The 14170-nt window shown below is 39.5% G+C and overlaps 1 protein-coding gene across 4 annotated transcripts in view; it reads right to left on the bottom strand.

Moving 5' to 3' along the window:
- gria4a (glutamate receptor, ionotropic, AMPA 4a) overlaps positions 1-14170 on the bottom strand; it is a 116418-nt gene that overhangs the window by 28424 nt on the left and 73824 nt on the right. For all 4 annotated transcript variants that reach the window (XM_063494205.1, XM_063494206.1, XM_063494207.1 and 1 more), the window contains exons 11-13: positions 12222-12428; positions 10777-10992; positions 7778-7938 (exon numbers count right to left, since the gene is read on the bottom strand). In XM_063494205.1, the coding sequence (XP_063350275.1) occupies positions 7778-7938; positions 10777-10992; positions 12222-12428 (584 nt within the window). The remainder of the gene's footprint in view (positions 1-7777; positions 7939-10776; positions 10993-12221; positions 12429-14170) is intronic.

Raw genomic sequence — 14170 nt, 5'->3', positions numbered from 1 at the left:
GTGCAGACTTTCAGTGTGTTTAAGGCTGATTTACAATTATAGCTACTCCCATACACAGTTTTCCTCTTGCTGAATGGGCTGTTAATACAGATGTGACAATGACAGAAACACTGTAAAAGTTAAAGAGGCTCACTGAGTCTGCACATGGCTTTGACACATTCTTTTATGCTATGTTGGGGGCGAGGTTACTGCTTTTATTCTGAAAATCAACTAAAAATGGTTCTGTATCTCAGGCAGCTCAATAGAAAACCATCCTATTGGAGAACACGTTTGCCCTCTGGTAGTTGATTTAGATGGAATCGTGTGTGACAATATGTGCAAGCAGGCATGTGTACAAATGTGTTTTCATGTGGACATGTGGATGAATTCAGCTGTTCTCAGAGTGCATGCCGGTACACTCGGCTGATCTTTGGCAGCAGTGTCTTTGATTCTTTTCGTGATGCGTCTGTGTGAGTGTGCCGCCTGTGTGTGCGGTTTCACAGTGTTGGTATGCAACAGGCGAGTCATTCTATAGCTGGTCATGTATCATCTATGATAGCCAGCAGATTGCCTCCCCAATCCAGTGTGTGAAAGATTAATGGCATGCTGTTCGTCTTCACTCCCTCTCACGCAGACTCACACTGTCACCCGCAAACACTCGAATCCTTCTGAGCTATGCAATTTGTTTAGCATCCAATACATCTGGATTTCATCGCCTGACAGAGGAGACTGCAATTTTGAGCTTCAGGTGTGCCCATAATATCTAGAGTGTGTTTTTATTTTTACTCCCATAAGACCAATTGCAGATCAGTGTCAGGCAGATCAGCTGAAAACTATAATCAATTACTCATTAAATGTTATTTCAGCAACAATTACAACGAGTCACCTCACTTGACTTCACTTTGATCAGTCAACATCAAAGATTCCTTTAAACACCTCCAAACCATCTACAGCAAAGCTGTCTTCAAGTTACGGGAGGAAACGAGACCAGTTTCATCAAATATCAAGTCTGCTGGCAGTGTGACTGATGTTTTAAGAAAGTGAAGCTTAAATGTTTGCGTTTGGCACAATAAAAGACAGAAAGGCTGAATAATGCAGGTGGGAGGCATAATATAATACAACCTTTCTTTTCTTTGTCTCTTCTCGCTTTCATCTTTTTCCGGGAACGACTACAGGTGTGACATAAAGTAAATTGGGAAAATGATTGAAAACGGGCTCAAAGACGCCACAGCAGATGAAGGCAGAATAAAGGGCATCAAGGCGAACATGAAAAAAAAAATCAAATTAATCGATTAAATAGTAGGTGCTGCAGGCAGGTAATGAACGGCATAATAGGAGAAAATAAGAGGAACTATAAAAGTGAAGCAGAAAAGATCTGAGCTGCTTAGAGAGAGGAGCCTTGAAAAGACTGTTCATAAAATAAAAAGGATTACTTGTGAAATTCATAAACACGCCGTCTGTCAGCGTGACTGGGTTCTAATCAGTGACCTTGAGACTAATCATTAATTACTCAGTAAGCTTCGGTGTCCCAGTGCAGTTAGTTAGTCATGCCATTAGCTGGATCTGTTGCTACCATTAACTATTCAACACACCCACAGCCATTTGCTCAATGCACATGACACTCACAAACACACATTTATACGCAGCCACACACACTCAAGCGCACAACTGCCCAGACAGCAGCAGACACACTCGCACAGCCCCCCTCAATACACGTACACACAAGAGACGGAAGCTGTAATTTCATATGCTTATTGACAGAGACAGATCTAATCCCTGTGAGATGTTCACTGGCGATCACTTTACCTCTTTCTTGCTTCCCTGCAGTCCCTCTTGGTCTTTCTTATTCTGAGAACAGACATTGCCACCATGATTTAATCTCTTTCTTTTATTTTTTTTAAATCCCGCACTATCACCTAACCATCCATCACTTTGTTGCCACCCTTTATGTTATGACCAAGCCAATCGCCATCATTAGAAACCCAAAAGCCCGGGCTAAAAGATGACAGGCGGGTGGGGCTAATGCCCTATCAAGGTCACTCTGACAATGTGTTTGAGGGTGTATAAATATGTTCATGGCAGCCATTACCTTGTGCTTGAGTGGAAAGGTGAAAGAAACACAAGTCGGTGCGTGGGATGCTCACATAAAGTAGTCAGTAGTGTCATCAGCATGTAGACACGCCACCACACATGTGCACAGCAGTTTCCATTATATAAATGCCAACTACAAAAGTGAGCATCAAAGAAAAAAAGAGGTAGGGAGGTCATAGGTAGATAGATGGATGATAGATGGATAGATAGATAGAAAGAGAGAAAGAAAGAAAGAAAGAAAGAAAGAAAGAAAGAAAGAAGAGAGCTGAATAGAAGTGTTTGTTACACTGTGTCTCCTAGACTGCAGAGATGACTGCAGCACAGAGAGAGGGACCCACGCTGAATACCAATGGACTTACTATGGCAGCTCACTACAACATACACAGTCAATACACAGAGTATATGGAGCCAAACAACCAGTATTGACACATGGGTACTTGACCGACAGATGTTCATAAATGTAATAAGACAAAACATAATGCTGGGCAGGAGAGATGCATAGTTCACCAAGCAAAAAAAGAAACCATGCACTTGTAATAACCAACGAGGCAAACTGCAAAGCAGATGAACACAGACTGAAATTAACATATAGAAGAAACAGGAAAGCATTCAACCAGTCAGAAAGAATATCTCTTCCTGCAGAGGCTGCCTCTTTTCCTTTATTCCCAACTCCACAGTAAATGTCAGCCTCGATATTCCGATCCCCGCTGACTGGCCAGGGACAATACAACTGGAAGGATGGAGGAAAGTGAGGATAAAGCCTGAGCAAAAAAATAGGCGTCCCGTCGTCAGGGTAGACATATGCACGATGAAAAGTGATGAAAAATGAAGAAACATTTAAATGATTCTTTAAAGAATGTTTTGAGAAAATAAAGTAACAGTAGACATAACAGAATGAAGTACAGCATGTAAAGTTTGAAAGGAGACGTAGCTCCAGCACTCAGCACTCACTAACGACAAAGGCTGGTGATGCTACTATAGTGTTTTTACCTGTAGTGGACAATACTCAACTTTCTGCTATTTTTCTGGTTGTTTCCAAGAACATCATTTTTACATATCATATTTATCTGGAGCCACTGTGTCACAGAGAGGGCTACTTGCCCAAAGAAGTCATAAAGCTTAAAAAATAATGCACATATACATACTTTTTCAAATTTTGTTATTCAAATTTCACTTGTTGGCCTAAATTAACACCACATACAAAAGAATTTTATACATAGTCTCTTTGGATTTGATCTCTTGTACAAACATAGCAAGAAATTCTGTTACATGTCTGCCTTTATAATCATTTAGTTCATTTTGTTGTTCTTTGATATGGTTGAACAGCTAATAGAGGGAATGTGATACTGCAGATTGATATCACGGTAAAATACGCATAAGACATCCTTAAATTTGTAATAAAAGTAAAAGATTGTTGGATATTTTCAATACAAGGAAACTTGAAGGCATCTCGGCAAAAAAGGGGGGGTACATTCTGTGTTATGATAATACATAAATACCTTGTCTTCACTGTAGCTGTAGCACATTTCTGCTGTCAGGTGTGACTTGAGTTAGCATTATGATTCTGCCTGCTTGCAAAGGTGAACAAGGGAATGTGAGATTAAAGGAAATGAACTGAGGAGAAAGAAAAGTGATATGACATTATGATATGCAGGACACGTCTCCTTTTCTAAGGACATGATCTAGTATTTCTGCAGAGCACAGTGTCAAAGAGGCTCATCCATCACATGATTTTATGGCAAAAAGCCTGGTCACCGGGCTTATTTCATTTTTTCATCAATGAGTCTGATGACTAATAAACTCTTTGACCGTGATTTCATGTGGAATAATGCTACTACGTGAACACAAGCTAAATTTAAAAGCTTTATAGTCACAGACACCGCTATCTAGCCAAATTGGCACATTGAAAACAGTAAAATTTGCCTTCTTTCAGCCGTGGCTCCCAATGACAAAAGAAATACTGGGAGAAAGATAAGGGAGAGCATGTTAGGGCCACATGAAGAGAGATTAAGAGGGACAGTAACAAATTTTTCCTCCCCTTACTGAGACTCCTTTGCTACAATCAGCAGCCTTAATGTTTGGGCGCTTAATGCTGTAAGAAAGGGGTGTGATGCTAATCACGGTGCAGGGATGCATGGTTTAGCAGGAGATGCATAGGTTGAGCAAAAAATTGGGCAGACCGTAAAAGGTTTTTGATTATAAATGATCTCACCCATAATGCCAAAAGTCACTTTAAGCCCTTAACACCCACTGGCCAAAATATGAGTCCCTTGAAAATTCTGCTGCTGTATTTTAAATGACATTGGTCCAGTCTGAATGACATTTGCCAAACCGCAAAGCCTCATGATTCAGAGAAGTTAAGTCTTTTACAGACACCAGTGCTCTTATTTGTAAGCATGCACCAATACATTGTCTCCCTTGAGTCATTATATATAGCACGCTGTTTTCAGCAAGAGCCCATATAAAGCACCACATATATGGACAAAGCCATTGGGAAAAAGCATTAGACACAAATTTATCTCTGTAACATTGAGTGCTATCTATTTAAACACATGTGTGGTCAAGAGTTAATATACTGGTGTTTTCATTTGTGCTTCCATCATTAACCTCGCGCCTGTTCACTGAATGCTTTCACCTCTCCTTGGCCTCTTCTTTCTTATTAGAAAGCACCAGGTATGTCCCCATATTGTCAATATTACAACTAAGAGATACGCATCTCCAAAGCTCATTTCTGTGTAAAAAAACAGGGGCTTGAAAACCAAATGCCATCAGAGTAGAGAAACACAGCAAATGTACCCGTCCTTGTGTATCTTGTAAGACTAAAATGTTGATACAGTGTACATCAAAGTGCATTTACTTCATCAATTGTAACTGTAGGAGGTGCTTCTATGAGGAAAAATCTTAAGCCTAAATTGCCCAGTTTTGTTTGAAAAATCCATAAGATAAACTACACACATTTCTTACTGTAAGAATATAATCTGGCATTTGCGGCCGCTGTAATCCTGGCCTATGGAGACGTTGTGCTGTATTGGAAGTGACAGGCTGTAGTGATTTATGTGACGAACACTGGCTTCATGTTAAGTATCACATTATTGATATGACAGCTGTAGCTTATGCGCAGGACCTGCAAGTGACAGAAAGGTCCACAAGTGTGTGTTGGACTGTTGTGAAACTATACGCTGGCTGTTTTGTTCTTTTACATGTGTGTGTATCAGGAAAGCAAAGTCTGTAAAGTGTCTGTTTATTCGTGTGCACAACTTGTATGACCGTGCGCCTCTGAGTGGTTGTGCGCGCAGCCGATGTGAGTGTTTTCCATTTTGTGTGCTAAGGCTAGAATTGGCCTGTCAGTCACAGTAAAGTGGGGAGAAGAAGGAGACGACATGTGTCGGGAAGTGGAGAGAGAAAAGGAGAGGGTATGAAAGAGATGGATGCGAGAGCACAAGAGAAGGGCAGAGGAGCAAAAGAGGAGGAGGACGAAAGTGAAGTTTGTGGGGATGAAAAGAAACTTTTGTTCTTTTTTTGAAAGAGAAATGCAAATGGAGATGCAGCACAAATGTCTGAGTGATTCTTGATGTCAATTCATTTCAGAAACAGCAGAATAGTCCTTGAGAAGAAGAAAATAATGAATAATGATAAAGTTTAGCATATACCACTTTTCAAGATCTGTGATATGAAGTCCTTCGCAGGAGCAGCAAAGTAAAATGATTACTGAGCAAAATAAAACAAGCACCAAAGACAATTGAAGTGCTGCAAAAGAAATAATTTAAGAAATAAAAAATGGTAACAGAACCTGAAACTCAGGTAAAATCAGGAAAAGCTTTCCTCTTTAAATATATTTTAAGATGCAATGTAAAAGTGACTAATTCATTTTCATTTTTTCCATCCATCCATCCATCCATCCATCCATCCATCCATCCATCCATCCATCCATCCATCCATCCCACCCCTTGTTTATCCCAACCACCTTCTTCATCTCATCCAGAGGAACTGTCCCCAAGCCAGCTGAGAGACATAGTTTCTTCAAAGTGTCCTGTGCATACTGTATGCCCTCCACTGAGCTGAATATGCCCAGAACACCTTGCTTAAAAGGCACCCAGGAGGCATCCTAATCAGATGCCCTAACCATCTCAACTTGCTCTTTTCGGCGTGGGGGAGCAGCGGCTCTAGAATGACTAGATTTCTCACCCTTTCTCTACAGATGAGCCCAGCCATGCTTCAGAGAAAACCAATGTCTGCCCCACATAATCATGATCTCTTTTGGTCATTACTCAGAGCTTGTGACTATAGGTAAGTGTAGCAATGTAGTTTTACACTTTGGTGTTACGCTCAGCTCACTTCACCACAATGGATTTGTGCAGTATCTGCATCAATGCAAATGCTGCACAAATCCGTTTGTCGACCTTCCGCTTCCTCACTTTGGAACAAAACCCCAGATACTTTAAGTCCTCGTCCTGTCGAGAACCATGGGCTTGGATTTGGAGAAGCTAATTCTCATTCCCACTTTGAGCTGGAGGCCAACAACTGATGAAGCCAACAGAACTATATCATCTGGAAAGAGCTGACACGAAATCCAGAAGTCACCCGACTTGTTAGAAAACAGCAAAAGACTGCCTGTAAATTTCCCTTGCAGTGCATATTGTGACATTTAAGGTCATTGTTGCATCCCTGACCTCTTAGTATCAAATCAATACATATACACAGCACTCCAGGACTGGATCCACTCACTGGATCCCAGTATGGGTAATGGACCGTTGCTTGGGCTGCAGCATGAAAGATCTTTTCATTTGTGTCGATCTTACTGACTGGATTCTCTTCGATGTCTTGTGCTTGGAAGACTAAATCCATTAGGACTCATTGCAGCTATAAAGATAATCTCCAAAAATGTAAGGAGAGTGTAACTCTCCCACAGGCAGATAAACTTCATGTTTTAACGATTTCAGGAAACTCGCAAAGGGTTGTAATGTCACGTTGCAGGTGGAATAATGTTCAGTTGAGCAACCACTTTATCTTCCTAAAGTGTGAAGCTTCCATTTCCATATACGTGTGAATGCTTACATAACAGTTTTTTTTTATTGTTCTCCCAAACTCAACTGATCACACTATGTTTTTCTTGTGTTCATCACTCATCAGGCTTTGCTTTCATTTGTTTTAGTGTGAAGTGCTCCCTGCTGCTCCTTCTCTCCTTAGACTTGCTCCCTAAAGGTCTTGAGGATGCTGGCAATGAATATTTCACTAAACTGCATTCTCAGGTTATCAATAATAAAATGGCATATTCTTATAAATATTCTAAAAATATAGCTGGACTCTGCCTCTTCTGTGGTGCATTAAAGATTCATACACACCTAGCAAACTGCTAAATCTTCCACCATAACAGACCCACATGTACATCACCACTGGACTGTATGCAGGTGTATTCTTCACACTTCTACGTTTTTGTGTTTGCATGTGTGTGCCTTGGTGTATCAGCCCAGCTCAGTTAAACCTAGAAAAGTGCTAAAAGAGGTGATTCACTTTGTCAACAGTCTGAATCACCACTGCCTAATACTACAGCACTCAAGCATTACAGACAGTTAGACAGGCACACATGCTCTCCCCAGCCCACACACTCACCCTGTACACAGCCTTAAATATGATCTCGCTCAGTCTGACGCACACGCATACACAAATGCACTCTGTTTGTCTCTCACAGATCATTTCCCTCCCTCACCGTGGTGAGATGTCGCAGCCTTGTTGCATGAAGGCTCCCAGTGAGAACCACAGGGAGTTAAAGATGCCAAACTCATTTGGAGGTTGGTCAGTGGGGCCTTGCTCCGTGGCACCCTCCTCTGGTTCCTCTGCATGCCACTCATACGGACTGAAGCGACTCACCTAAGATAGCATATGCAGAAAAGTGGTTAGAACAATTTAAAGAAAAAGAAGAGCTGAATAGGCACATTAAAATTTAAAATTAAAACATGTTAAGGACTTGAATATGCACACAAATGTTTTCATTTTAATTTCAAGAAAGACACTACAGGACTACCAAGGTCTGAAATGGTTAAAATCCCCTTTTTTAACCACATGGTAATGAGACACAGACAACACTACCGCCAATGTTATTATGCTCTTCCACAACATTAGAACATAAAGGAAATGCCAGAGATGTAAGTCAGCGATACCAGTGTATATAATCTATACTAAATATTGCTTATAAATATAATAGCAACAGACTTGGACTTGACAAAGCTAAAAACAGTAGACATGGTGTGCAGCTAAATTACAGTACAGGTAGCTGGCTTGGCGTCATTTCCCTGCATTGCTCAGTAATAATAATAGTGTAGACAAAGTTACAGACCCATTTGAGGTAACACAGTTGTGTGGCAGTATTTTTGTGTGGCAGAAAAACAACAGAAACATTGGAAAAGAAAGCAGCAAAATAAGAAAAAATAGCTTTTTGGGCCATTGGTCATCAGAAAAGAACATTTGTGGTTGCAAGCTACACAATTGTTGACTCTACAGTCTATATCAGACCACTTTTTCTTGTTTCCACTTTTCTACTTTATCACACGTGACTGTAAAGTACAAAAATGTATTAGGCTTTTCATTTATATAGAGGCAAGGAATATTTTTTTGGCCTTACATCAAACTTTGGCAAATACACAGTACTGTGTGATATGATGGATCGTGTTCCTCTATAGCTGGTGAAGTAATTTGACTGGCTATTCAGTTAATATGTACACAAATAATTTTAACTCCAGAACCTTAGCAAGCTAAGGTTAACTGTAACCTGTAACTTTGTTACATGACTTTGGTTATAGTCATTTGATAACATTAGCTGATTAGTTAGCTGTTATTTTCAAATTACTTCATGATTAAGACGACTCCTGGGAGTATGTATAGAAGCTGGACTTAACAGAGTCTTAACTATGTTTTGCTAAAGTTTCAGAAGTCAGCTAGCCTTAGCTTACCGTCTCACTAACACTGTCATTACTGCCATATTTGAATCCAGATAATTTTTTGTAACTTCTTTAACAATAATAACAGTAATAATAAACAAAAAACAAAACAAAATGAATAAATAAAAACAAAAACCTTGATCCACTTTTTAAATCTGATGTCATTAGCTATTTCCAGGTGCAAATGCTGCTTGTAAAGCTTACAGTAAAGCTTGATATCCAGTTATTCATGAATATGAGGCTTTACAAGGATTAGAAGTTAGCAAGCTAGGTTCCACCAAAAGATGACATTACATGTTCTGACTGTAGTATTTCTAAATAATGAAAACATACTCATAGCACTAATAGCTCTACTGCTATAACATGGGATATGGACAAATATGGAAAACCAGAGCCATTGGGCTAGTTGACAAATAATATTGTCTTACCTGGTTGATATCTACAGAGCTATGGTTAGGCTAATATAAACACATTAGCACAAGGAAGACAGAGCATGAAGGTTAAATTGCTGTCAATAAAAGCTCGTATTTACAGCCATCATATGGGAAACCTTAGGCAGAAACATGATGGTTGATCCACAGCACGAGTTTAATCAGTAATATGTTGCTGTGTGGTGAATCGCTCTTGCCTGGGAGCGAGTCTTTTCTGAAATGTTCAAATGTTTGGTGACCAGGACACCAGGAGCCCATGGGCTGAAGTGTACTCTGTGAATTTTTAAAAATGTAGCTTAATAATATAGTGCACAAGTAGTGCTAATAAAAAGATGCAGAGGCTGAGAATGAACACTGATTATGGGCTTGCAACATTACACCAAAGCATGGTGGCCTCTATCAACTAAACAGCAGAAGTTTTTGTTGAAGTGTATTTTTGAAAATGGTTATCAGCTATTAGTGGACTCCATTTCCTAGCAAGTAGCATTGCCTAGTCTTCATCACCTTTGGCACCTTTAAATTTTCAAGTTTGACCAGAGTTGTATTCTTTTTTTGTTTAACATCAGTCCACAGGTCACAGAGTTAGTTGGGTAGGGTTGCATTTTTTAAGTTGTGCTATAATCTATTTACACAGAAGTTAATACAAAATGATACAAATGTGTTTTCAGAGGCAAACTGAGCTAGCAAACGGCGAGAGATATCTGTTTAACATCTCAGAACAGATAAAAGGAAAACCTTGGAGAGTGAATTTCTGATTTATATAAAAGAGGAAAAACTGTTTCCTTGAATATTCAGACAATCTGGTATCACAGGGCTTATGCTGATCTTGTGCATGCTAAAGTGGGCTGTCTTAAATATCTGACATTGAGCATTTAAATGTCTCGCATACATCACTATTATGATATTTCTGTTCATAGAGGATGCCTTTAAGCATCTAATGGTTTCCTGCCTAGAAGCTGTCTTCAACACTGTAAATGTCATTTCAGCTGAGAGTGTAAAGGGAGTACTGTCATACTTCTTAAATTTTTAAATGCATTAGCTATTGAGGGCTAATCTGTAAAACATAAAAAATATATACTCTCAGAGACAAGAGTCATGATGAGTTGTCAGGGAAAAAAAGCACCTTACAATAAAAACCTTCTGATCAACAGTAAATGTGCCCTGTAAGGGTCTAAGCAGACAAGCCTGAAAATTCAATGTAGCTAACTGGTTCAGATATATCATTACCCTGTAGCTACTGTATGCGCTTTCATCCCTTAACCCAAGGCTTCAGTTACTTTTCTAGTCCAGTCCTGGGATCCAGCTCAAATTCTAACACCTAGTATGTAACAATAACTCACCAAAAACAGCACAACACTGACTCCAATGTAAGCGAACACTATGCACATCCAGATCTCGTAGGCCAGTGGGTCCAGGAAAGAGAAAACACCTGGTTTAGACTTCTGAGGCTTCTTGATCATGATTGAAATTCCCAGAGACATGAAAGGCTTAGAGAAGTCAATCACCTCCTCTCTCACCAGGGTGATGGTCAGTGGAGCCACAGCAATTTCTGCTTTCTGTGAAGGAGAGGGGTGGGGCTGAGATTTCACTTCACTCTCATGTTTTTAATGCAGTTAATTTGCAGCAAACTGCATATAAAACAAACAAGCTATAATGAATACAAACTGTCAATGAGCAAAGCAAAGGGAAACTGGACTCAAAGGTGAGAGAAGAAGTGTGAGAGCAGAGGGTTGAAAGAAATGCAGGCGGGTGATGGAAACCCAGAACGACAGAGGAGTATTTCATACAGTAGACATGAAAGGCAGTGTGCATACAGACTTACACACATTTACAAAATCCAAAGAAAAGTCAGAAATACCATTAATTCAGGACACAGACTGCTGAATGATTGCATGATTCTAAATGATAGCTACAGTGGTAAGTGAAACAACCTACGATAGCAGCGCATTGCTACAAGGAGTAAAGATGTTGCAACACAAGAAAAGTAAACAGCAAATATAAAAGAAGGAGGACAGAAGTGATATGAAAAGAAAACAGAGAGGACAGGATATCAAATACCCACTCAACCTAATGCACAATAGAGAGACGGATAAAATAAATTACAGGAAAGATGCAGGGGGGGTAAAGTACAACAAAGAAAAGACAAAGACTACAAGTGGAGTACAGTATTTTCTGTGTGTGGAAGAAGAGTTATCAGAACGGACTGTGAGTGTTTGATGCAAATCAAACCCGATTAGTCAATGTTCTGCTGTGTCACCTTCCAGATTCTGGAGGGTAATTAATTCTGTCGGTGTTCTGCTGCAATGTCTCCGCTTTCACTCTTCGTCAAAGCGACGACTGACATTGTCCTGTGTGTGCTAATAAAGTTTGTATTCAGACAGCATTGTGAGATCTCAGACTGTGCCTGGGAGTATATGGCATAATTAACCAGCTTGGCAAAAATCTCAAGAAATAAGTGAACCTGCCATGACATTACATCTCAGTGGGAAGCTAACTTGGCAACTATGGAGATGCAGAGCTTGTGAGAGTTGCTATACTGCAGGGAGTCATTTTGAGAATTTCTCGGTCATTGCATGATGTAATGGCTCTGCAGCTCATACGACCTCTGCAAAGATTATAGAAGTTTTTGCCAAAAGGCACCGAAGTGCACCATAACAGGACGTGATTTGTGATGCTGTTGTAATGTCATTGTGATTTAATTTAAATACCATACTCTGATACTTAACAGAAAATCCAGAACAAAATTCAAAGCATTCCTTGCATGCTGCAATTTTTCCATCCTTACCCCGTACACAAGCTCGCCAACCATGCCATTCCATATCTTTGTCTCTGGATCCCTCGCTCCATATTTCCCATCTGGTACAATGGAGATCTTGTATTTAATTCCGATGTGTTTGGCGATCTCAGAGGCAAGGTCCACACAGTATCCCTCATACTGGTCGTTGCCCTCATAAAGCTCCCAGTTCTTCTTCAGCATCACGTAAGGACCCTCCTACAAAACCAGCATAAGGGAAGAAGGACAGCTGTTTGGACGAACATGATGGCAGGAATTAAGAGGAACCAGTCTGCTTACAAACAATGCACCATGTATGAAACACGTACAAAGAAAAGTGATGTTATTCTTGTGAAAAACAGACATGTATATATATTTTAAGGAGAAGCTTATATTGAACTTCTTTTTGTAAAAACAATCTTTGAGTAACAAATCTCTACAAGATATGAAAACAATACAAAGCTACAGGATTGAATAAAAGACCAAAGAGCAAATCAGAACCTTTGAAAGCTGAATTTTATAAACTACATACACATCACCCTAAGATATCATAGTGAACATACAGGACCATGTCCATATAACCCACCATCACATATTCAGATTCATGTGTTAGTAACTGTGGGCATAAAATCTCACACACAAACTACCTTGTTAGTAAAACACAGAAGCCAGAACTTGATAAAACATGATAGTTGATAAAATGGGAAAATATATATATTACAGATGTTTTTTACAAGGTGAAGTTTTATATCTTGTTTTTCTGACTTGTAGCACTGTGTTTTATGCCTTCGTCTACATGACTCCACAGGGACCTTCACCTGACTTAGTACAACATTAATGCTGAGAAGAGAGAAATGTATGAGAGGGAAGAAAAATACAAAGAAGGAGAAGAAAAAGCAGAGGAGACTGGTGCTTTTAGGCGAAATGAATTCTGTGCATGCAGTTATCACAGATGAAAGCGAAAAGAACAAGTTTAATGTGAGGTGGTGGGTGTATTAGGAATAGCACAAATATATCGCTGCACGTAGGATATCCACAGAGAAAAGAAACGCACACAGACGCAGAGAGTCTTTTGAGTGACAGTGCATCTATCAGAAGCAGTGAGTAATGGTATTATGCCTGAGGCAGCTTACCCTGTAATCCACATGAAACAAAGCCTATTAAATGTTATCAAACCTGTTTTAATCAAAGACTAATCTCATCTGTTTAATCAAACAGGCCCGGTATAATACCCAACATGGCCAAGCTATGAAACAGTAAATGTGGACGATAAAACACATACAAACGATAACATTTGAATTCTTCATTCATGAAATTGATTCACACCAAACTCAAGTACAGTTTAATCAAGGAGAATTTTTATGCTGACATGAATCAAAGAGGTCAAATGAGCAATAAAGAACACAGATCTGGATGAAATCAATGGGAGAATCTTCAATCCGGGAAATTGAATTACATTAAGAAAAAGTCTAGCTCAAAGGCAGGCATGCAGAGGGATTAAAACAATCTCACAACAGGAGCTGAGCAATACAAACAAATCCTTCAAAGGGAAGTTGGATTTATATATTGATCCTTATTCTCTTCAGCAAACAAAGAGCTTGAAATGAAACCATTTACTTGTGCACTTGTGTACGACTGAGGCGTAAAATGAGAAATTCTTCTCAGTGGGGGGTATTTAATGACTTTGCATTTATCTAAATGTAAAGATGATTTATACTGCAGAAGAATTTCTATCTTATATTATCTGATTCCTAATTTAGTTTATGAGTAAATATCTTGAAAATTAAAAGCATTCCCCACCGCCTCTGCTGGACATCCTGACACTGCTCACTGGATTGAGGATTACCATTCAGAAGACTCCAGTCTGGTATTTTGGCCACCACCAAAATAAAATAAACCCAAAAAGCATCAAGATAAAGTACTATCATTGTTATTTTAAGCATGTTCACTGTAATAGCTGT

The sequence above is a fragment of the Pelmatolapia mariae genome, linkage group LG14 (assembly GCF_036321145.2).
Source record: "Pelmatolapia mariae isolate MD_Pm_ZW linkage group LG14, Pm_UMD_F_2, whole genome shotgun sequence".
In the NCBI taxonomy this organism is placed as follows: Eukaryota; Metazoa; Chordata; class Actinopteri; order Cichliformes; family Cichlidae; genus Pelmatolapia; species Pelmatolapia mariae.
This window is presented reverse-complemented; position numbering and strand designations above follow the sequence as displayed.